This window comes from Gallinula chloropus (assembly GCF_964237585.1).
Source record: "Gallinula chloropus genome assembly, chromosome: 3".
Lineage (NCBI taxonomy): Eukaryota > Metazoa > Chordata > Aves > Gruiformes > Rallidae > Gallinula > Gallinula chloropus.
This window is the reverse complement of record NC_140087.1, coordinates 66,841,176-66,866,334: the sequence shown is the minus strand read 5'-3', so window position 1 is coordinate 66,866,334 and position 25,159 is coordinate 66,841,176. Positions and strand designations below refer to the sequence as shown.

At 47.2% G+C, this 25,159-nt stretch overlaps 1 protein-coding gene and 1 long non-coding RNA gene across 2 annotated transcripts; both read right to left on the bottom strand.

Annotated features, from left to right (window-relative positions):
• Window positions 1-1,079: 1,079 nt before the first annotated feature.
• On the bottom strand, window positions 1,080-11,511 carry CHGB (chromogranin B). The gene is made up of 5 exons (XM_084261105.1): window positions 11,256-11,511; window positions 7,376-7,419; window positions 6,004-6,097; window positions 2,550-4,315; window positions 1,080-1,479 (listed from the first exon to the last, which is right to left on the bottom strand). The coding sequence occupies exons 1-5, from the start codon at window positions 11,452-11,454 to the stop codon at window positions 1,396-1,398; spliced, it is 2,187 nt and encodes a 728-aa protein (XP_084117231.1). The 5' UTR covers window positions 11,455-11,511; the 3' UTR covers window positions 1,080-1,395.
• Window positions 11,512-12,767: 1,256 nt separating this feature from the next.
• LOC311190310 lies at window positions 12,768-20,952 on the bottom strand. Its single transcript, XR_014617200.1, has 3 exons — window positions 20,869-20,952; window positions 12,936-13,130; window positions 12,768-12,852 (listed from the first exon to the last, which is right to left on the bottom strand). It is a non-coding gene; the product is annotated as an uncharacterized lncRNA (long non-coding RNA).
• Window positions 20,953-25,159: the final 4,207 nt, after the last annotated feature.

The window sequence follows — 25,159 nt, the reverse complement described above, 5'->3', positions numbered from 1 at the left end:
ATGGCAAAGTATTTCTGCAGTGGGGGCACTTTCCTGACTGCTGCTCTAAGAGTCTGGTGAAACCATGGTCCTACTCAAGTCAAAATTCTGTCACCTTCTTTGAGCCTGGATTCGATCTTCATATACCTTAACCAAACGAGATGAGATGTTCTGAGTGGTGCTGCTAAAACCCCAAGGCACAGACACACTCACACAGAGTGGCAGTGTCCCACTGAGTACTTTCACTTCACCCTGCCTTACCATTAACTGGAGATTATGTCTGCATTTTAATGAGCAGGTGGATTAGACAGATCCTGCACATTTACTGCTAAGGTGCCCCAGCTGGATTCTTTGCACAGCACCTCTCTCCTCTCTGTGGTGTTACACAGGCAACTGAAAACACTGTCACAGCGTAAAGCCTGTAAAAGCCACATCTGGGCGAGGAAACTACACTGAACCCCAGACATTTGGAGTAATTGAAACTAATGAGGGGAATTGTTTCTTTTACTGCTTTGTCAAGTCATTACCAGATAGCTCCTTCTACACACCACTCCTTTGCCATAACATACCATACAGTCTGTTACACAGAGCCCATCCGGCCCCCCCAGCTCGTTGGCTGCTGAGAAACTCCCGCTTCAGCCACCACTTCTGTAGCACTTCTCACCACAACCCTCTGCGCGGAGCAGAGAGGAAACGTTAGCAAAGTGCATTCAGCAGGGGATCAGTTTAACAGGACCTCTTAGACTGAACGAGGGGCAAATCCAATCCACTGCATCTGTCGATTCTGAAGCACCCCGTGCTTTCCAAATTAACAAGCACCCACTTGGTGGTGTAACCTCTTTGCCCCTTTAGTGACTCATTTCCAAAAATAACTAACAAGACATGTCTGACAATGTGCAAATGAGTCACACTCCTACTTACCTCTTGTGCTCTTGCTGACTGGCAAATGAAAGGCACAGATAGACAGGCTCCTTCTAATGTTAAAAAATAAATGAATCAGTTGGTGAGCAAACATTTTGCAGGTGACCTGTCCATCCAACACAGCTTACTGTGACATAACCCGATCAGCCAAATGAACGAGGAGAAACATGGTCCCAGATCAATGGTTTTTATTATTTCAAACTCAGACAAGTATGTTTCTGAAGAACACTACCACAATTATTTTCACAAGCATATTAAAAATATCTGCCTTGCGTGAAAGGTCGTAATAGTAAACCCCATGCTATTCAGACCTCAATAGCATACCAGCACACTGAAGACATTTCCAGCTGTATAAATCACTACGCTATAGTGGACACCAAACAGTATTTCTTGGGTTCAGGGCAAACAACAATTCAGTGGCAGTGAATTTACCACGAAATGCAGGTATTTTGGGTACAGCTACACCTAGCTTTGAAACGCCAAAGCAGGTAATCTTCAGCCTCTCCTTTTGTCGTTAAACTTCTCAGCTATTTTCTGCAGCTCCAAGTCCATAGCAGCCAGGTTTTCCAGTTCTTTTTCCTGTGAAAACATAAAGGGCATTTTGCACATCAAGGAGCATTCGCACATGTTTTGTTCCATAAGAATGACAGGGAAAGACTGTTTGAGGCAGTCCCTGGGGTATGAGCAAGATTTGGGCAATTTCCTGCTTTTCCGAGAATTGGGGCTGGGAAACTATCAAAATAGTTATCCTGAGAGCTGGCCCTAATTACAGCTCAGTCTTTTCAGCTTTAAAGAACCATTGCCTAGCAGTGACCTCCTGCTATTTCACAGCCGTGGTCCCCAGCAGCATGCAGCCACTTCTGCCCAGGTGAAGTCCCTCAGGAAGCTGTAACCTTCTGATCACAGTGGTTCAGGCATATGTCATGCAGTAAGCACAGTGTGCAACAAGGGGAACATCTCCACGTTACCAATGCTATGGGGAAAAGATTTATGCAGCCTGTTATTACGACTTGCTAACTCCATTAAACTTCATAAATTCATACTAAGACTCCACTGCTCTCAGCCAGCGACATACATGAGAAGCATCTAGCCTCAGTCTTCCTGGACACCAAAGCAGAACAGGAGGTGTAACACTAAAAAGGTCCATGTATACGGGAACTACATGTGGGAATCATGCTTACAAGCACAGGTCAGGTTCTGCTCCACAATTACAGACAGGAAGTCAGTGATTTTCACTCTAAATGCCCTACTCTTCAGCTGTACATGTTAAACAGTCCAACAGAACAAGTGGTGCTTGCTAATCACTTCTCTGCTCTTGCTGCAACAGGCATCTTTATTTGTAAGACCCTAGTGGGAGAGGTAGGGCCCAAAGAAGGAGAAGAATCTCCCCGCTTCCCATCTTGCAGCAGATAGAAACTAATGAGGACACACACTGCCTTCACTTTACAAACTGTGCCCTGGGGTAGTTACACCAAATTCTTTCAAAGTAAGCCCATTTTTAAAACACTGAAGATCTGGCTCTCAATATGACTTAATCTTGTTCATGTTTTTTCACACAACAGTTTACAAGCTGCCTTGGTAATGGACTTAGAAATGTGCACGTAAAGTCAGCCTTCCCTAGTTTTTCAGAGAAACACTGGGACACGTACCTCCTCTTCTGTCAGAGGCCGCTGGCTCAAACTTCCTCTGTCATTCCTAACTAAGTGAAGATTTTTTGTTTCTTCTCCAGAATCATACAACTCTGGGAATTCAGCTGATTTCTTCCTGTAATTCAGGAGTGGTGTGAGTTGATCCATCTTGTATTGTCTTTTCATGTCATATCTGTTCATCTTGCCAAGATTCCTCTTTTCGGTGCGTCCATGGTTCAGAGCACTGAGGATCTGTTTTTTCTCCCACCAATCATAGTCATTATATTCAGGGAAAAGACTCTTCTCTCTCAGGGTGGGCCTGCCTTCCTCTTTGGTCTCCAGAAGCTGCTCTCCTGCACTGTCCTTCTTCTCAAAGTGCTGGCTTTTCCACCGCAGCAGTGGGTAGAAAGGGCTATAGGATGCTGTGGTTCTCTTCTCATTCTCTGCAGGGAGACGGCTTCTGTACTCTGCGTATCTCCCCTCCTTCATATTCTCCTCCTCATTTTCCACCTGGTCACTGCTGTGATGCTTCTTTTCTACTTCCTCCTCCTCCTCTTCACTGTTGGCAGGGTAGTGCTGCTGCTCTACATTGTCCTCAGTGCTGTAGTGTCTTCTGGCCTGTCCTTTGTGCTCTTGAGCGTATGCTCTCTCTGACCCTTCCTCTCCATTGTCCCACAAGCGGTATCTCCCTCCAGCATGATGCTGCTTCTCCTTGCTGCCACCACTGAGATACCTGTCCAGCTCTTCCTCACTTCCATCTCTGCGGTACGTCCTTCCCTCAGAATGGTGTCTCTCTGCCTCACGTGACCCATCATGGTGCTTCCTTTCCTCATGCCATTTCTCATTAGTTTCTTCACTGTGATGATGCCTCTTGTTTTCTTCTTCGCTGCTCTCTTCACTCTGCTGCCACCGTTCCCTGTATTCCTCACTTCCCTGGTCTGCATGCCTCTTCTCTTCCACCTGTGCAGACCCATGCCTCCCATGGTAACCACTCTTCTCCTCATGCCACTGCTCAGACTCTTCACGATGTTTCTGATGGTGGTCCCTTTTATCCCAGAGATGGGCCCCCTCTGTGTTTGATTCCTCAGCTAGCTCCTCTTTCTTGCTATCATGGCCCCACTTCTCTTCAGAGAAGCCACCTGTTCTGTGCTTCCCATGATAGTGTTTGGGTTTGTAGGGTTGCTTTTCATCCTCCGTTTCCTCACTCTCATCAGATTCTTCATGCTCTTGCTGATGGGAGAAATCACGTTCCTTAGACTCATGGTGGTATTTTTCACTTCTTTCTTCCTCTGCCTTTCCCTCTTCACCCTCATGAATTCTTTGGTAAGGTCTCTGCTCTCCCTCCTCCGAATGCCAGTGGCCCATGGGGCGCTGGCTGCCCCCATCCGGGAAGCGCTCTGTGCTGGTGCCTCCAGAGGAGGACTTCCTGTTGAGAGGAGCACGCTCTCCCTCTTCGCCACCACGCTCACTCTCTTTGCTTTCTTCTTCACTGCGGTAGCTCTTCTCCTCCTCTCGTCTGATTCCCTCATACTGTTTCTTTTCCTCTGTATGAAGTCTCTCTTCTTGCACAGGCGTGTGGTGTCCATCCTCCTCTTCCCTGCTTTTACCTTCCTCATGAGCAAGCTTCTCCTCATCGCTTCCTTTCACATACTTTTTAGATTCCTCTTCTGCTTGACTTTGTTCTTTCTCCATGTTCCCAGTATGATGTTCTTCAATCTCTGCTGGGTCTTCCAAATGCCTCACTTCAAGCTCTTTGTTTTCAGCTCTCTCTCTGTCTTTTCTACCACCTACAATAACAAAAGCAGTGTAATGAATCTCTCCACTGAAGTTTTATTTCAGTTTAAATCGATGACTGGCTTACCAACGTAGCAAGAAGTTTTGCACAGAATTCATTTTCAAATCCTGCTTTTAAAATTTGTCATTTTGTGCATGTCTCTCTGGAAAAGCATTAACTATTTTTTTTAATTGGGTATTTTTAAAGAAATCTATAGAACAATTTTTCCTCTGTTTTTTTTTTCCCCTTGGTGATTGCATTTTTAACACTGAATTAAATTAACTCTCATTCCCATTAAAAATCAATGAGATCCGGAGCTGTGTTCAGTTCTGTGAATGTCAGGCCTTATCCATCACTTATGCTCATTCACAAAAAGGACAACTATTTATTTCAAGCTTCTCAAAAAATATCTGGTGCTTTTAGCAAATCTTAAAAGTGACTGAAAGGGGGGGGAGGGAAGAAAAAAAAGGAAAAAATGAATAAATCTGTTACTTTGCAGTAGTTAGGTTTAATCAAACTGTGCTCCTTCCACTATTTCCAAACTGCTAAATGGAAAACTGACTGTAACCATTAGGGTAACAGTCTAATTCTGTGAAGGTATTGCTGCTCTTTTGTGTCTGAATAATCACAAATAGATCGAAAAATCCTAAAAGTTTTCAGACAATAGCTGCACAGATTCAAAAATAGCTCAGTATTTCTGGAAAGCTTCTCCTTATCTGATATTCTTGGAGGAGATCCATCTAATGGTGAAAAGAATAGTCTGTACCCTGCTCTTTCCAGTAAGTAGGTTTTAACTTGCAGAAACATCGCAAATATAGAGGGTTTTTTTCCTGCCATGAACAAAGCTTGATGCCTGGTGGCATTCAGCTTGTCCTAGAAATCTGGGGCTGAGTTATACAGAAGTACATGTATTCCCAAAACCCCAAATCCACCCTCTTCTGAGGACTGTATTAGGGCCACACAGTCTATAAACGAGCCGGAGACAGATGGGCTTCATTCTTGCTGACAGGAAGTTCAAGAGCCTTTTCATTGTTCTGTAATCAAATAAATAGAACTGGGCAGGAAAGATGTGCATTCTGCAGTCTGGCACAGTGTCAAACTTAACCACCCTTCGCTACATACAGGAATCCAGCATGCAAACAGGCTTATACCTCTACATCAAGGCAGCTCAGCACCATGCTGCAGGAATGAGCGCATCTGAAACGAGCGCTCCCCCAGGGAGCTTTCAGCACACATCTCCAGACCTCTGGGATCAGTACCACAGCCTCAATCGTTTCTGGGCTGAGCCAAAGATTCCCCTCTCCTGAGGTGGGAGTGTACTCAGTTGCCATCAGACACAGGAGGCTTGTTGATTTAAGCAGTGCTTACCTGGCGCCAGTTCCTACCCCTGGGGTGCATTCAGAATGTGGTCCAAGCCAACTGGTCACATTTGTTGACCTCTCAGGCCACCTGAAGAGCCTGTGTATGTTCTCCCAGACTCTCCAGGTGGCTTAAGTAGAGAGCCTCACGTGTTAGCCAAGAAGTCCTGACAGCTGCCAGGTTAGGCTGTTTGCTCTTCGAGCAAGACAGACTAAACAGAATTGGAGTTTTGACACGAAGTTGGAGGTTCACATGGGCTGAAATACCAGTTCACTAGCTCCCACATCAGAAAGAGTCCATCTACAAAATCCCTTTCACAAGTTCAGGTAACACTGTACTTACTCTTCTTCAGGATTTCTTTGCATTCAGGATTAATCGCCGGTGCATTTGGCTTAGACAGAGCATTGGACAGAACTTCCACAATGCACCGTGTTACCTAGAAGCAGCAAAACAAGAAAAAATTCTCACGGTAAAAAAGAAAATCTACTTCTGACCCAGTCAGAGAAGAAAGCCAGCTTAGGATTAGAGTTCTGACTAATATTTATGAGCTGTGAGTAATCCCCAGCTCTACCATAACTTCCTGTGCATTTGGACAAGTGCTTTGCTCCTCGCTCCCACCCCAGTGAGAAGAGAACAGCCATTAGCTCTTTTTATCTCCCCTTTTGTTTGCACAGGCAACAGGCTCCTTTTGCACATTTTAAATTATTAAATACTCTGTTCAGTACAAAGGAGTCAAACAACATGTGGTAACAACACCCTACAGAGAAAGAACACGTTCAGCAGATAAAGGCCATCCTTTAGGACCTGCACAAATAAGGAGGCTGCAAAGGCATTCGCAGAAGTGTTGCTTGGATTGCCAATAACCCAACAATGCCTTTATAGCCTCTGTAAGTGACATGGTCCCCATATTTTCACGTGGGTGTGCTGTAAGCCCTGTCTCTTCTAACACTCAGTCAAGTGGATAGTCTGCCAGAAGCACAGGGAATTGATGGATGTAGGAAAGTGGCCTGACCCTCTCTAACCCCAATGCCCAAAGTAGCTCCTCTGTACAAATTCACCCAAAACGCTTCTCGAATGTTCAAGGTGCTGGTTGTAGGCAAGCACAGGAGCCTCAGGCTGACAGTCTAGGTGGCTGGATGGGAGGATACAATAAAACCTTTATAAGGCTGTTTGTCTTTTAACTGGTTTTAGTTATTACCAGGTGTTTACTAATCTAACTGATCACACTAATGACCGGTGGAGAGGGTCTGACATCAGATTATGGGTGCCAAGAGCAGCTAATGGCATCTATTTAATCAAACAGGTTAAGAACCTCTTTCCAAGGCAGGAGATGTGAGGACTGCGTTAGAAAGTCCATTACAGAGTTAGTAACTGCAGATATTTCATCATCTTTCTTCAAATCTGCCACCTCTTTTTTTCCTTCTTTACACTCCAATAACATGTACTATCAAATAGTATTTTTTGGACAGCTGTGAACCATAAGGTCTCAGAAGTACCACACTGACAGCCAGCTTTTGCTTTCATCAAATGCTCCAACATGCACACAGGTATCTTCTGACAGCTCAAGGGACTCCAAATTCCACCTGACCAATAATCTCTTAAGAGTTTACCCTCAGGGAAAGAAATAAAAGCCTTACCCTGAGATTTAAAGACAAGACATGGAGGGTATGTGACTGATACGTTGTGAAATCTGCTTAGACATACAGCTACTCACCGTTTCCTCAATATGGTCTTTTTCCACTGGAACCGTGCTGACACCTAGAAGAAAAACAAATTATTACAGACTCATTAATCATAGCAACAAGCATCAGTGAGAGGAGTCCTCAGTCAAACTGTCTGGTGAGATGGCTCGAGTTTTGCATTAACAGGTCAATAAACCTGACGCATTTTGCATGACACCTTTTCTTATTCAGGATGGAAAAGCAATGTAAAGTTACAGCCGAGCATGAGAGGAGAGGCATGTTGACGTTTGTAGCACAGAAAGAAAATATATGAAAAAATGGAAGAAAACAACACAAATTCCAAGACTGGAGACCTTACTGCAATTCAGGTCTTCATTTAGTTGTACCTCTTTGGTGGTCCAAAGGAGGAAACAAGCAAGGCTTGTTTGCACCCAAAGAACCTTTTGAGTTCTGCAAGGGACTCTGGACGCCCCACAACCACCGCCCCAGTAGAATACCATTCTTCTGAGCTTTAAAGTAACTACTGTCTCTATCCTACTGAAGAAGTCCTGTCTCAGTTGGATAGGAGTGATCTCCTGGAGAGGAGGACAGAGCCAGAACAGACAGGAAAAATTCCATTCACCAAGTGGTCAATTATCACCCCAAGAAATGAACAAAAAACCCCAAATCCCAGTGAAAAACACTACTCCAGAAGGAAGAGGCACAACCCATCTCTCTCTTTCTGTCCTGAGGACACACAGAGTAATTAACATCTCATTGCACCAGTTCTACTGTACTTGGTCCAAGGTATTTGCTTTTGGAAAGAAGCTGTTGCAAATGAAACCTCCATGCTGCTTCATTTTGCCATCACTGCTGCGACATGTGTCCAGCTACCTAACAAGCTTGGCTGCTGTGCATTATTAATAAACCCTGTCAATTCTCATCCACCTTAAGATTTGCAGAAGTGACGGTCTGCCAGCTGCTCACAAGTGTGTGGAAGCACGGCTCCGCAGGCGAGTGCACGGTGTGTAATCACAGTGCAGGGTGCAGTTCTGAAGTTCTTACACAAGTCAGGATTGTCTTAAAGACAAAGATCACCCTCTCTGAAATACTGCCTGGTTGGGACAGCCAGAGGTGAGAGATCTTCTGTAACAGATGAAGACAAAGCAGATTAAGGAGAAGAGGTGGGTCAGTTTACCCTTACAGCATTGGGAAAACTAGCGCTGCCCTGGGGAAGTTTCCTACAAAGCAGATGGGAACGTGTAGCCTTGTGCCATTGCAAGCAGCAAACCCCTTCTTCTTTCCTGCGCCTGCAGAGGAAGGAGACATCCCCTTGTGCACTGACTCTGTGTGTAATTAATAAACACAGTAATAACTCTCTTGGTATTTCTACTGTCCTCTATTTTTGTTCCCCCAAGCACGTACGTAGAAATGTGCTTCTCTAGCCCCCGTCTCCTCTCTGCGTATACAACTGTCATTGGAGAAGGAAACCCACACAAGGATAGCACAGAAGGGATTCCCCTAAAATAGCACTACATTCCTACCCCATCGCTGGCCCAGAACACCAGGTGGTGCACGGGGGAAGATGGTGCTATACAGAGCCAATGCTCTCCCCCATCTTTTGTGTTCAGTGCTGACTGAGCCAGGCTTTAGGCTGCTTTATTTACTAACCTAGTATGCAAATAACTACCACAGTGCACAGTGCTGACGCCACTGCAGTCTAACCTGCCTGCATCCTCCATCAGAACACAGAGGATGAAGGTCTGTTTTATCTACATGCAGGGGCAGCAGACTGGCAGCAGAGTCCCTTCTACTGAAAAAATGCATTATCCAGTACAAGGACATTCTCCCAATCCCACAGGGGCTGGAGATGCCGCTCTTATGGTCCAAGCTGCTCAGACACCACTTACACAGAGGGGATGACTCGCTTCATTACCTCTTCCTGACGAGGCTCCTCTGGTCCTCCAGCCCATAAGAAGTGTCACACACAAGGGCAAACATCTGATTTTGTCCTTTTAGTGATGCTGCCACAGCACATCTATGAGTTACACCCAGTTGGTGTGATAAAGCACAGAACAAACTTCTAAACATCTGCTATGAGAGGTGCCAACTTCAGGCTGCCTCTCAAGCACTGCATCAGTGGTGCAGGAATACAAAGTCAGGCTGTACTCACTGCCCTTGCCCTGTCATTTCAAAGCTCCTATCTCTCCAAGGAGATTTATAGGTAGATATCATGACCATTAAGCAAGTGCTCATTAATGATGAAAGCTGACATACACATGCAAAGAGGAAGCATTAGGCTATCATAACAATACATGAAGAATCAAATGGTGGTGGACGTGTCATATGAACCTGCCCAGCAGAACAAAACAAGTATCCAATCCATCTCAGAGCCTGAAATAACACATTGAGGCAGCTGTTCTGCCAGAGCTGAGATCAGAAGCCCGTGGGGAGCCAGCATGCCCCACTTTGCACTGGTGCTGGTAGTGCTAGCCAGTGCCAGCTGGCAAGAGCTCCCCCAGGGCCATCTGCCAGCTAGAGATGGCTGGCCAACACCTCTGCCTTCCTCTCCACATGTGCTCAGGAGAGGTGAAGCCACCACCCTGGCACTGCCATCAGCGCCAGGTGGCAGGGCACCCACCCACCAGGCTTGTGGGGACACAGCAGACAGCATGACCACAGGGTTTCACAGCAGAAACACACAGAGATGAAAATCCTTTCCCTGCCCATGCAGGGAACCAGACCACAGACCCGCAAAGAAAGTCAAACCCAGGTTCTGCTTCCCTCTCCTGGGCCAAATCTGCCCAGTTATGACCACTATTTGATTTGCAAAGTGCCAAGAGCTGAAGCAGATCACAAAAAAGGAAGACAAATGCACGGCAAATTCGTGCAACTTTTGCTTTCATCTCCAAGACCGCAGTGTATCTTTTGGTAGGTCCCTGATGAAATCCCCACGTGGCTTTGTTTCATTAATGCCAATGACTCAGTGCAGTGCCATCGCTCGACAGAATGTCAGCAAAAACCTTTCCTAGGAAAGATCACGTAAACTCTGGAGTATGGATTTACGGAAGGAGCACTAGAAAGTTCTTGAACTTACTGTTTCACCGATACCCTGCCCCAAACAAACTCCTTAGGTTCACTGGCGTAAAGGGGTACCTGACCCTTTAGATGGTATAAATGGGATAAAATATTTGGCAAGATATCCCCACGGGGTCTGTGGAACAAGTCTGGTGAGCTTCTCTGGCTTGGGGTCTCTACCCCTTCTTCTACCTTCCCCTTTGATTACAATAAAGGCACTTGAAGGTAGTTGACTTCATCACGGTGTTTCTGTGCAAGTCCCAGAAGCGTTTCTATGAATACCTCTAACACACCAAAAGCTGAACTGCTTTACCCAGAATGACACCAATTCTTTCAAGAAATGATGCAGCATCCGTAACAAGCTACAGAGCTGAGCGATCACCTCATCCTGGTGCGTCCCACCTTCGCCTCGCAGTTTGGTTTTAATATTTAATGCCACGTACAAAAAGCAAATTAGAAAGACTCCTGTTAACCGAAGCCGCAAAGCTGCCACTTCACAGCCACCTCCCAGCGTAGGAAGGGCTACCTGGCACACCCAGCCGCACCGCCTGGACACCACAGCGGGACGCCGCGGGAAGCAGCCGCGCTGGGGCACGACCAGCTCCCGGTCGCCGAGCAGCCCCGGCCCGGGGCGGAGCGCAAGCCGGCCGGCGGCTGCGGACAGCCCGGCGGGACCCCTGCTCCGCCGCTGCCGCTCTCCTCGCGCCCCGGCTCTAGCGCACCCTCCCTCGCACCGTGCCGCTCGGAGGGGCGACCCCGGGGTGACGCAGGGCGGCTCTGGCGTGACGTCATACACCCGCCGGTGACGTCATCCCTCTGGCAAGGGGGGGGCGCTCCACCGCTCTTCGGGCACACAAACCCACACCACCCCCTCCCCAAAAACCCCCTCCCGCCCGGCGGGGCTTTTCACTCGCCTCTCCCTCGCGGCGAGGGCGGGTTCCGCCGGACCCGCCGCTGAGGGGGGGGGGGGGTTTGGGGGGGCACGCCCTCGGTCCCGCTCACCTGCCAGGGCGGCAGCGGCGCCCAGGAGGCCGAGCAGCGCCAGCAGCCCCATGCTCCGCTCCGTTTGCCTCGGCTCGGCGGCTCGCCGCTATTTAAAGGGGGGAGCGGGGGCGGAGGAGAGGGGCGGGAGACCCCGCCGGGAGCCTGCGTCACTCCGAGCCGCCGCCATCGCCCCCCCCCCCCCCCTTGTCCTCTCTCTCCCCACGGCGGCGCCGCCCGCAGCAGCGAGACCCTCCCGCCTCGTCCCGCCCCCGCTTGCCTCCCCCTCCCCATCCCGGCGCGGCCCGTCCGCTCCCCTCCATCCCGGCCACCGCGGCTGGGCAGCGGGTGGAAGTCTCTCCCCGGCTGGGAAAGCCGAGCTCGTTTTTTCCCCTTCCTTGGCAACTAGCACGCTGCTTCCCCCTGTCCCCCGCCCGATATGCCTGAAGCCGCGTTACACCGCGCCCTGCCATCCCGCGGAGACGGGGAAAATCTCCAGCTCGGAGGATGCGCTACCATCCTTAGGTCTTTCCCACGTCAGAGGATGCTGAGCCTCTACCCACGGAGAGAAGGTGCGGATTCTCTACCTACGGAGAGAATCCATCGCTCTGGAGCAACTTTCAGGAGAAGTCACTGCTGCGCTGCCACATCCAGTTCCTGTCCGAGTCTTTTCAGGTGCTGCAGCAGCCTTTTCTTAATGGACGGTTTCTGTCCCTTCCACTCAGATCAGTGCCCTCCCCTGCACACGGCAAACCCAGAACCAGGGAACCACTGGAAAGCAATTCCCCTTATCATCCGGTGAGGGAATGACACATGCTGTTTCTCAAGAGTTTTACTGGTGAAATCACTGCTCTCAGCACCTGCCTCCACAGGCAAACCTCTTATGATGATGCTCTGGGGACCCAGAGCAAAGCTACAGAAATCAAGTTTTACATGATTTTGATAGATGGGAGAGCAGAAATGACAAGCCATGATGAGCTCTACACTGAGCAAGTCAGAATGCTCCCCACCCACCCACCCCCAATTCCCTTCAGAGCTACGCATGGCATTGTAAGACTAGGACTTGCTTTGCTTTTCCTTTCATTAACTCTCAGAGGAGGGTCCAAATTATGTGCATTTTTCAGTTGTTCTTTTCTGTTTGAATTCAGTGCTAAGCAGGTGGCTCTCTAATTCCCAGTGTTCATGGAGAACAACGGATCTATACATCAAAATGACAGTTATCTCTATTATCATTCTGTGTAGTATTACTATTGTGAATCAACAATGCCAGGCTGCTATAACCACATAGCCTTTAAACATATAAAACAGGACACAAGAACACAGCACACCATTAAAACTCACATACAGCTTCATCTGTGCATTAAGGAGACCAAGAACTTCAGCTCTGTTTGAATCTTGTTTCAGAAGACAGCCTTTAACTCCAGGCAGCAAGGCCAGATACCTCTATTACCTTGTGTTCTGATGACAGTTTCTGCAAAATAACAGAACCCAGTTATTTGGCCATCATAAAAACCAAATCAACACTGCAACATCTTCTCTGCTTCCTCAACCTACCCTTTTGCATGACGTTCCCTTAATGCCTATACAAGCCCCATCTCCACAGGCAGATCCTTCTTTGGAAATCGCCAGCCTTGACTGGGGGGAGTCGAGAGCCTGACTCAAAAGATCATGAAGAATTTCAGTGGCTCCAAGGCCCCCCAGGCCTCCCTGGGCTGTGTGAGGATTCAGCCTGGCCTCAAACTTCTTCAGCTGTTCACAAGAAAGAATTTTAGGTGAAATGTTTGCCAAAATGTTTTCCATGTAAACATTTTCTGCTTCCCCAGGGCATATAAATACCACCCTCTGGTTATTCCTGTGCAACTGCTCTACTCCAGCATTTGCTTGGCTATGGTGTTCTTGGACATGACAGTCAAAAGGGGCAAGTGACACAAAGTTGCTGAATAAAAACAGCCAGCTATGTTAGGATCTATGAGGTATTTGTACTAAATACCTGTATCACACCAAGTGCTGTTGATAGTCGGTACCACTGCCACTACAGAAGCCTTCTTGCTGCAGAGCAGACAGCTGAGATTAAGCAGACCTGCACCCCTAACCCATCCTTTGCAGCGCAGCAGTAATGACTGGGGCTTCGTGGCTGCTTGCTCTGTGCCATTTGGTTTATTTATATGTGACTCAGGATTTCTCTGAAGCACTCCCTCACCCTGGCATTGTGTGGGCTGGTCCCAAAGAATCAAAAGTCCTGCATTTGCTGTTGATAAACAGCAATATCCTGATACTTGCTGTTAGAGCGCTGCCAGGGCATGTTTTGCCATCAGTTACACGGGGCCTACATGGGAACACTTGTTAGAGACTTCAGATTCAATCTGAATCGAGGTTACAAAGATTTCAAGGTCTGCAGGAGGTCTATGACAGAAGCAAGGACTGACATATCTAATTCCATCTCCAGCACCCAACACTAGAGCTCCAAAACATGATCCTATAGTTTTTTCTGCCAGTGCTGGAAAACCCACCAAAAAGAACCTAAGCACCTTGTATTTTCAAAACAACGTCACTTCACATGGACTTTTACAGCCAGGCATCATCTGGCATGACCTTCCCTTCAGGTTAGGAAAGTGATGTGGCTGCATTAAATCAGGATTACAACAAGCAGTGGCATATTTCACTCAATTGGTTTTGAGAGACACATCCCCAACCTCCTTTCTCAGATGTGTCAGAACTTTGATTGCAGTGATATACACACCTTCCAATGTTGTGACAATCTATGAATAAGTGGCATTTATCCTGCTTGATTCTCTCAAAGACAAATGCCTTTTAAAAAAACTCCAACAATGTGTTTGGCTCATCCTCGAAGCTAAAACTTCAAAGGATGATAAGCAAGTTTCTGTGTCTGAGCTCCTAAATTGAGAAGAAACTGCTCAGGGAATATGAAGATTCCTCTCCTCTAATTAGATGTGCTAGTAGGATTATCTTCATTCTTGGATGCCAATTAATTTTCATGGAATGAAAATCCTGCAGCCCATTTCACGAACAAACTCATCTCATTCAGAAGGTGTTAAGAGGATGAATCTGGAGAAAAACACCAATCAAATCTGAGAAGCCAGAACCTCAAGGGACATCATCTATCTAGTTTCACTTACGGCAGCAAAAATCCTTTCAGAGGTCTGCACATAGGCAATGCCAGTTGCAACACAACAGATGCTCAGGCTTTGCTGCCATCATACATTACCATGTATATCATCACCCACAGCTCACTAAAACCAACTGTTATGGCAGCTTAGAGCTGGTGCAACGTGTAGTTGAACCGTGGCCCAGGAATACAGTTATCACCTTAGTAGTTCTACAGTGAGGCAGGATCAGGTGCCCAGCTCATCTCCCTGCTTGTATGGAAATAGACTTCAGGGGAGTTAAAAATCCACCAGACGCATCCCCTAGAGAGGGAAGAGGCCAGCAGTCAGCTGGATCTCACCTGCAATGCATCCAGACAGGGGGCCTGGCAAAACAGAAGGGTCAGCCTTCAGGGATGCACATGCCTGTGTACACCCCAGAAAAATCTTCACACACCTCCAGCCAAAGCCTCTGTGAAGGTGGCAGCCAGGACCACCCTCAGACCTCCTCCCCTTCCTATCGAGCAAAGACTATCCTGTATCGGGCATCAGCAGTGATGCTGATGAATGGAGCTTTCTTGTCAAGCTACAGAAGGATCTGACAAATGACAGGGACAGAGGTATCAGAACAGTGTCTGCTTAAGCTGAATCCATGGGAGATGAAATGATAACTGCTATTATATAAGGCAAAACACTTCTAAGCATGCCCTGCAGCAGCCTGTGCTTGGGTAGATTGGGCTGATGCAGTCTGTTATTGTAATGTGGTCAGTCTGCACACTTCAGTTCAGCCTCTCTGTCACCTGAAACTCAGTAGTGATAAAAGATGCATCCTCACAGCAGAACTGAGTCCGGGAGATGCAAATCACCTGAATGCAGAGATATAAACCTGCCTAATTCTGTATTTTCATAATGACCAGCTTTCAATTTAAACCTAAAATGCATGCTTTTTGCCTCCACTGAAATATTTTTTGGACCTTTTTCTTCACATCCACCACTCGCACACACATACACCTCCCATCCTCCCCCCAGTCACTCCTCCCTCAGTGTTTGTCAGCTCAGTTGGAAAAAAATCAATTATGTGGCAATACAAAATTAAATACATAAACAAAAAGCAGACTTTGGGACCTACAGCACAGAGGACAATTTTTCCATACTGCACCATCAGCATGATCACCACTAAAAAGCAGTGCCACTTCCCAGGTCCTTCCCTGACAGCAACTTGCCAACCTGCTTGCTCCAGGCAGTAAATGATGGTATAGCATCCATGGGAAAGACGACATTGATGTGAAGCAACATGCATGTTTCCTGCCCTCCTACAAGAGAGAGCAGGAATTTGCCTGATACTGTTGCACCACTGGGATTTTTAGTCACAAGTCTCTCTGTATTATCCATGCTGCCACTTGTCACCTTGGTATAAACTCATGATTTGCTGTCAGACAACGATGTGCTGGAGTCCCAGTCAAAACCTGCCACTCCAGATGAACTGATCACCAGGCTAAAAATGCAGCTTTGGATCCATGGGAGCTCCAAAAGCCCTAGCATGATTACTCGTGGCTTTATGAACTTGGCTATGACTAAACGCTCTCCTAGCCCCAGCTGTAGTGAAACTGCCAACAGGAGCAACCTCCACAGCCCCAGACACCTCCTGGTCTGCACGGTGGAAGGTAACAGCACCCCAACACCCTCCTTACTAGACATTTAATTCTGGAAAACGGGCAACAGCACCCCTGAAAGCCACCAGCGTGTCTCCCCCAGCCCAGCTTTCAGATGCTTGGCACTGCTGCAGGACAGGAGCTCCCAGGGAGCTGATGCCCAAAGAGGAACCTGAGAGCTCTGGGGCACCTCACCCTCTAGCTTGGGCACATAGCAGGTGCACAGCTAGACAGTATCACAAAATAATCCCTGCTCAATGTCCCCAATTTTTTATTTTCCAAGTATGCACCTAACCGCCCTGGTCACCTCGCTGCTGAAAAGGTTTGGGGCTTGTGAAGTCAACTGTAAAGGAGGACAGAAATTTCTTTCAGCAAGCAAAATACTGACTTCAGCCCTTGTATTTTGAGTGCTGCTGGTCATTAAGCAAAAATGACTGTTACAGTTGTCTTTGCACTGCAGATAATTTAATTCAGGCAATGGAACAGCCCCATGTAGTGTTTGTGCCTGCATTTTGTCAACTGTGTATGTCCCGTTTAGTATTTACAGACTGGAGCTCTAGTCTGGCTTACTTAGTAATCAATTTCTTTAAATATTTATAGCACTTTGACTCTCAGCAGGGGTTTTGTTTGGTAAGAACAATATTGTTCTGTGGATGATTGTGTCATGGAAATTTCAGAGGCAAATTTCAACTTTGTAAGATAAAAATATATAGATGTAACAGACCATAACAATTTCCAAGGAAATTTTTAATTGCTGAACTGAACAACCTATATCCTGGAAAAAAAAATTAAACATCCCATTATGCCCTTGCATGTAATTCCAGACTGAAAACGCAGCACTGAGAGATCCACTTCATGACACTGGTACTCACACAGCAAAAGGAACTGCTAAAGCCACTCTCAATCACCACTACACTAAAATCACTAGCCCAGCTGCAAAAGGCCCTTTGGAAGAGCAAAACCTACAAAAGGCAAGAGGAGTTTTCACTAAGATCTCTTCCCACTAGAAAAACCCTTTTTCCTTTTGCACACCCTGATTTTAAGTCTTTTAGACTGTGTGAAATGCCATGTGCTTATAAAAGAGGTTTAAGAGGCTTAAGTTTAAAGGCAGCTTTGGGAACGGAAAATACCTGGCAGATACTCTGTCAGTGTAAATTTTTCTAGTTCTGCTGACTTCTGAGACCAGATTCAAATGATGCCAGCTGACAGCCAGGACCAGAGAGCACATCCTTGTCCTGTCATAGCTTTTGCTGTAGATACACAAGTCTTCAGGCATTCCCTCCTGGGTAAGACAATAACTACACAACAACTACCTGTATTTGTGATGCAGGAACAATTTTCCAGACTCAAATTATTTTAATTCCTCTCAGAACCCTCCTGTTCACTAGCCACCACCATCCTTCTGCTCCTGGGCTTTCTCCAGTCTCATCTCCCTCATTACAATTCCAGGGACCTCAGATAAGTCACTGTGACAGCAGAGGAAGCAGAGGAACCACATTGTGTGACATTCTGCAAAACACCCTCTCTGCCCCACAGAAGCATGACAGCCAGGAGAGCAATTTCCCCAGCCTCTGGAATAGCAGTCACCATAATACATAAAGTCAGTAGGAATGAGCAGCTGGGAATGAGACTACTCAGTGGGGGAAATCCCAGCAGATAGGAGGCTCCAAATGCCAAGCTGCAGGAACTGCTTCTCCTTGAAGGAGGAGTGCCCAGACTTTGGCTCCCCAAAAGTGAAGGGTTTCACGCGCAACCTAAACCCTCCCTCCAAACCTGCAATGACCAAGAAAACCACCCTCCCAAGGATAACTCAAAACTTTTCAGAATAGAACTGCAAGAGGCAGAATTAATGACATGTCAGTTTAATGATTTTGAATGTCTCCCCTTTCTGCCCACGAATCCCAATTTGTTCCTGCATCCCAGCCTGGCGTGGAACCTACCTGCTCCAGTGCCCTGTTTCCACCTCCCTTTCTCTTGTCCCAGAAGTTCTGGTTGGGCATGGTGCAGTCTGGAGCAACTGACAGGACAAGTGCTGAGTGACTGACCGGCAGGATGGACAGGAGCTGGCTTAATTGTCTTTCCCTCAGGGAGAAATTAATTTGGCTCTATCTGCCAGTAATATTAGTTAAGGTCCTTCTCTTCAAACATGGATGGTCACAAACCTGGCTGTGCCACCTGTACAAACAAGCTGGGCAGCACTGACATACCATGACTGCAAGTGTGGATGCTGCATGGGGATCCCAGGGCCACCACCCTATCCCTTCCCCAAAGATCTCTCCTGAGTCAGGGAGAAGAGCATGGCCTGGCAGACACCTCCACACTGCCTGGGATTTGCTTGATATCCCATCCACCCAGCTGGTCTTGATGAGAGCTTTATAACTTTGTAGCTGCCAGAGAGTGGATATTTGGTTCCCGTTGTGCTCCCAGGAGAAGCACCATTTTTCAAGGCGCAGCACTTTCTGCAGGCAGAGGAGGTTCACTGCACCTGGCACCTGGCAGCCTGTGGGCAAGACCAGGCAGAGAGCAAGGGGCATCTTTGCTGACATTCAAAACTGTATCATGCACATCTGCCTCTGCAGCTTTCCAGCCAAGAACCCTCACAATATGCTGCAGGGCCACTGCCAGGGATGTAGAACCAGCACACATCCTGCCAGAGAACACAGGAAAAAAAGCTCTTTCAAGATGAAATGTCCTGGCAAGGCAGAAACCAGCAGATGCCAAGAGCTGTGACCTCTTAAACAGGGGTACGTAGGTGGGAACCTGCCACTGCGTCCCACTAGACCTTGCAAAGGTGGCCTTTACCAGCTGGGAACCAGGCTCCCATAGGAAGGAGGTGGTGCCAACTCTCACAGTTCCTTAGCACTGCTGATGGTGCACCACCTTGTCCTCAGGCCTGTCTCTTGAAAAAGCACACGTGGGGCATGCCTGCTCCCTGGGGCTTGCCCTCTTATCTCAGCCTTAAGCAAAGTCCCAGGGCTTTCTCAGCTTTTCTACTGATAGCTGGTATCACCCACGCTCAGACAGGAGGTCCTTGGGTGTGACTCAGTCCAGTTACTCCATGTGACATTTGAAAGGCTGAGCAAAAAGGATTTTAAATAAAAATACACGTTCTGGTGCAAGCCATGATGAAAGGCCCAGCATCCAGTTGTAACCCTGGGTGAGGGGAAGAGGCGATACAAGCAGGGAAAGCAGAAAAAGTGACCCTGAAGAAGGCTTTGCTACCCTGGTTGTGGGGACAAGCAAGCTGTAGTGGGTGGGTTCGCCGCCTACTCTTGTGAGATGTACTGAGCCTACAAAGTGTCATGCCCTGGCGTTGGGAAGAGACAGCTCCTGCATGCCTTCTCCACTATGCAGAGCTATGGCAGGTGGCCACCTCAGAGGGAATATTTCTGCTCAGATGGGTCAAGTGTGGCAAGCTTACAATTGGAACAGAGCTAAGAGAACACTTCTCTTCAAGGTTAGGAGCACCAAGCACTGGCCATGAAGTGTATATAGGTGACTGTCCCCCTATATATACCGAGGACAACCTGGGATGAGGGGCTGTCAAGGTTGCCTGCTGCACTCAAATACTGAGTAAGAAGCATCTGCATTTAATCTGCTTAATTTCTTTCTCTTCGTGACAGGCTGCACGCTAATGGCATCTCCTTTCACCAAGCACTACTGCCACAGAGGCACCCCATGGTACTGGGAACAAGAGGAATGGGCTCAGAAATCAGTGTGACCCTTGTCTAGCGTACCACTGCATTTTGAGCCTGATCCACTGCAGCCTCTGGAAGGTCTCTCCCAGCTTTCAAAACAGCCTTTAGCCACAGTCTGTGTTTCCTCATCTCATGTGCAGAAAGTTCATTCCTGAACACCAGACAAAAACCCAGATGAAGGACTTACTTACACACACGTTTCTCATCGCTCCACTCACCTTGTGGCCATGTCTTTCTGCTTCCAGCATCAACACATCTCAAAAATAAGACCAACCTTTCCTTATCAAGGGGAGAACTCGCATCACAAAAAAAGACATCCCAAAATACAAAACAAGGAATCATAAAATCATAGAATATCCTGAGTTGGAAGGAACCCATAAGGATCATCGAGTCCTACTCCTGTCAATCCCTCTATAGATCCAGCGATCCCATGAAGGAAAGAACTGCTTTAGGAACATGTAGAAAGTTATCCTACAGCTGCCTTTGGCTGTGTCCTGGCTCTCTTGGCCCCAAGTCCATGTCCAGAGCAGTGGTGGTCCCTCAGGGACCCCCAGACCTAGGGGGCATGAAGGCACAAGGACATGAAAACACACCAGACTCACATAGCTCACCCTGAATTGCTTCTTTAACAAGGGAGCCTGGATCTCAGACATGAAACTATTATTCCAACCTCTAAATGCAGCCCTTTTAGGGGAATTGCTGTTTAGGCAAAGTGGGTGTAAATCTCACTCCTTCTTCAAAGCTCTCAGCTACCCAGAAAAAGCTGCTGGGAACTTAGAACAAAGCCATTTGGGAAGGTCACACTGAAAACATGTTACAGGGCATAGCCCTGATCTTCCCTATTCCCACCTCAGTATCTTTAATCACAGAATGATGCTGTTTCCCTGGTGGGAGGTGCTGATTTTTGCACCCATTTAGCAGAATACCTGTCCCATGTACTGCATCTTACCCAGAAATGCTGGATGTCATTAGAGACAACCCTGGATAGTGTTATTTGCCCTGAGGTCGCCTGACATTTCCCATTAGAACCTACCTTCTAGCGTGTGTGAAACTTTGTTCAGCTTGAAATGAGGTGAGATTTTCCATGCCAGATGTTCTTTCATTACAAAACTTTCCCCCTTAATTCACAGCACCTGCAAATAAATAGGCCATTACAAAGGCAATTTGAAGAAAGGTTTAACCTTTCAGCCATAAGCTTCCTGGCTTTGGTTAGCTCCAGCTACTGTCTTAATCACATCTTTCATAGCTCTGCGTGCTAGATGCCAGTTTTTACTTTTAAGGAAGAAATGATGGCATATTTTGTTGGCTAATAGATGTGTGGGGAAAAAGAGTCATTAGGGAAAGCCTACAGAACAGGGTATTTTTAAAATGAACTTTTGTGTTATGGGAAAACAAATGCACCACACAAAATCACCTACGCTCAGTAATGAAATAGACACATTTATATAGGATGTGTACTGCCTGTTGCACACCAATTTTAGCAACCACAGGTCCCAATATACCGACACATACCAAAACATGTAAAACTCCTTGGGAAAGATCCTCCGCTGGGGTAAAAGGTCCTGGCTCCATTCACAGGCTGGGAGCTACTTCACTGACCCTCACTGATCTGTTCCTACACCTGCCTGCTGCTGGACCTCAGCTCTCTCCCTGGCTGCCTTTCAGCTCCAGGATCAGGCAGGTTGTTGGCATGAACCAGTGCCTCCCACTAGCAGCTGCGTGGGAGGGAAAACAAAATTCTGTCAGAGAAAGCATCAGTGAAGCCATCAATACCAAACATCCTGGAGGAGCTCTGAGCCGAGGAAAGGGGGGAATGACTTCATAGCAGGAGGATTCGTCAAGGATGACAAAATAGTTTGGAACAGGCATTTATAAGAAGTTCATTCTGGGAAGAGAGAGGTGGTGCTTGCTAGCTGCCAGACTTACTCTGAAGGCGAACCCCAAGGCAATCCGAGTGGCTGGGGAGACACCCTCTGAGACACTGAGGGATGCTGGTCCAGCTCCGCTGGTAAATACCCAGGCAAAGTGCACTCCCCAGGACCTCGTGTGGGGTTTGGATGTGGGCTGCGCAGCAGGGAAATCCCTTGGGCACTGACTGTCAAGTCCTTGCCATGTTCCGTGTCCATCCTACTTGGCAATGACAAACTCAATTTTGTCCTTGCTTCTTATATCTGCTGGGGCTGTTGTTAGTCCCCATCTTTAGCTCACACATTTCACTTGAAGATCCTGTGGGATCTTGCATACACACAAGCCTGAAGGGTGTTAAGGGTTTTAGGGGTTGTCCTAACTCAGCTTGGAGCACTGCTCCTCTGCTGTGAGCAGGAACGTTTTCTTGATGGGGGAAAAAATCCTTGGATTTCTTCTGCAGGGGAAGGCACCAAATGCCTTTGCAAAAGCAGCTTCCACATACTACCAGAGCATACAAGGAGATGAGCAGAGGTGTCAGTGGGCTTGTGGGCAACTCAAGCCCTGGGATGGCACAGGGCACAAAGCTGTAGGGGCTCATGTTGGGACACAGAGGGCTAGAAGGGAGCACAGGCTGCAGAAGGGGACACCTTTGCTGCTTCAGGAAGGGTCATTGAAACATGGGAAGAAACAAATGTGGCTTGCACCTTCACAAGAGGAATCAAGAGTCCCTGCTCTCCCTTCTGTGCAAACCGCCAGAGCCACGGCAGCACGAATCAGGGAAAGTTGGGAAAATTTCCTCCTACTGCTCCTGAAGTGGGCAGCAAGCAGAGAGCAGGAAGGTGCCAAGAGCACCTGGGATCTCGCTGCGGGGCAGCTCTGCCCTGGCATCACGCAGCCCGCACCACTGGGCAGCAACTCACACCTGGCCTAGAGGAAGGGGAAAACAACAACTCAGGGGGGTGTTTCCGACTGCACTGAAGTGCCACCTGCAAGCCAGAGTGTGTACACAGCACGGGCAACAATCGACAGTAGAGTTTCAAGGAGACTATAAATTCAACTGCATTTTTTTTTCCCAGTGACTAAATGTCCTGTCATTACTGGTAAGTCTCCTTTTGAAAGCCGAACCATAGCAGCCCATCTGTCTCCTGAGCTCACAGTGCTGGTACAAAGCATTGCCTGGTTCCATGCCTCCAGGGAAACAGGTTATTTCCTACCTTAAATAATGCCATGGAGGAAAAAAAATTAAAATCGGGTGTATCACAGAAGGAAACAAAGCAGAGAGAAGCAAAGGGCCTCTGATAACACAATGATTTGCACTTTGCCAAGTGCTAAAACCATGGAAGCATAAAAACTAAGTCAAATGCAAAGAGGCAGGCACTTCACCACCTCAAAAGGGAACAGAATTTCTCAGAGGTTATTTCATAGGCTGGCGAGAAATGTTCAGAACACAGGATATTTCCATGAGGGCTACATACTACTCTTGGTACATAAACATCCAGAAAGAAACCCGCTTCTTTACCTGGAAGGAGTCATCATCTATCCATTCACAGAAAGCCATACTTCCAGGCCACTATTTCCATCCTTCTGAGGGCAGCTAAGCAGAGTCAGATCAAAACTAATAGACCTCTGAGTGTGCTTCTGTGTCTTCTTCCACTCATGGGAGGAAAAAGAAACACAACCAAAAAAACCCAACTCCAGAAAAACACCTCAAAGGCACCAGGACTTAAAATTCTTGAAATACTTAAATTTCAGGGAAATCACCATGAAAGGAGAAGGCAGGTATTTTCCATGGTAACAGATATCCAGTTAGCGTAAACTGGGGAACATGGCAGCAAAGGTGGGACATGAACACTGGGACAGACATGGAGTGTTGATCCTTTTCTACATGTAGGGATGGGGCAGGTGGGGAGTTAGGTTACTTCAAAAGCATTGGGCCTTTGGACTAACAGCATGGGTTTCCAAAGAAACCAAACACAGTTAAGAAAATAACTCTAACCTCTTCTCTAGGCAACATCTGTGTCAAATTTATCACCTGCTCCAGAGGTGTTTATTCCGAGGGGCTCTGTCTTCTCCCTTCCTTCTGTCTCAGTGCAAGACACACATCTATTTTTGATAGGTTTATTGGCATGAGGTGAGTATTGTACCTGGAAGTGAGCAGCATGCAGAACTGCAGGCACTCCTGACCATGGGAGGCACAAACCTTTCAAGACTGCATGGTTCAATAGCACAGAGCTTACCACGTCCTCCTCAAGATGCCAGCCAAGATTTGTAAATGTGAGTCATAATCCCAGTATTTCAGCTGCATCCAGTCTGGTCTGCCCACATTGCTCTTTAAAATGCACAGTTTCATGTCCTCCTCTGCAGGTATCTATCTTCATGCTCTTTCAGCAGCCACCTATTCTCAATTTTGTCATTAATTGCATCTCATTTCCTAAAGGGCTGGGGAGTAATGAGTTCTCTTACCACTCTTCTTGCTGCATCAGAAATTTCTAATACGCTTTGATGTTAGAGGCAGTGGCTATGCAGCCTCAAGAACCTGGAGGTGCTGAAGGAGAAGCATAATCTCTCTGGAGGTGCTTCCCCTCCCCTCTGGCCCCCTCTGTGTAGAGAAGGGGGCATGAATGCCCCACAGCTGAACCCCAGATAAACCTCCTGCATGGAGACAGATCTTCCAGATTAGGAGTGCCTCATTCTGCCATCATTTAAAACCCTTAGTAACGAATGAACAGCTATTACCTGGAATGTTTTATGCCCCTTTCAAAAAGCAAATAAAAAGACAGGAACTCTTTATTTTTTTTTCCACTCTGAGTGCACCCTTTCTCCTCACAGCCACAAAGAGGAGCTGCAGGCAGATACCTCACATTTTTCATGAGTGAGGAAAGGCCACATCTGGCTTTGAGACTGATCTAGAGTCAGACCACAGTGACTTAGGAGTTCTTCTCTCTTCCATCAAAACCCAGCAGGTATCTCTCAAACATCAGTAGCAGTAGGAGTCTCATAAAGGACAGGAACTTCATATTTTGCTCTGAGCTTTCTTTGTGGAAGTGTGGACTTTTTCTCCTTTCTTTCCTTTTTTTCTTTCTTTTTCTTTGTTTTTTAATAGCTGAATAGGAGAGCAGGTGGTTTTAGAGTTAGCCCAAAGCATAGACCAACTCATTAACCAAACTCAATTAAGCAACTGAAAGGATTCCAATGCAGTCCTCTGACTCAGCCAGCTCTCTCCTGGGAGGTCATTTCCCTTAAAATGGCAGTTAAATATAAGTTGCTGTGCAAAACTTCTAACATCATTAATGCTGCCAAAAAGTTAGAAGTGACAACATCCGATTCACAGTGAAAACCTTCCTTCCTCCCTGTACATCCTCAGCAAGGTCCCTGCATCGATCAGTATTAGTGCCCCTGTAGCCATGACAGACCTG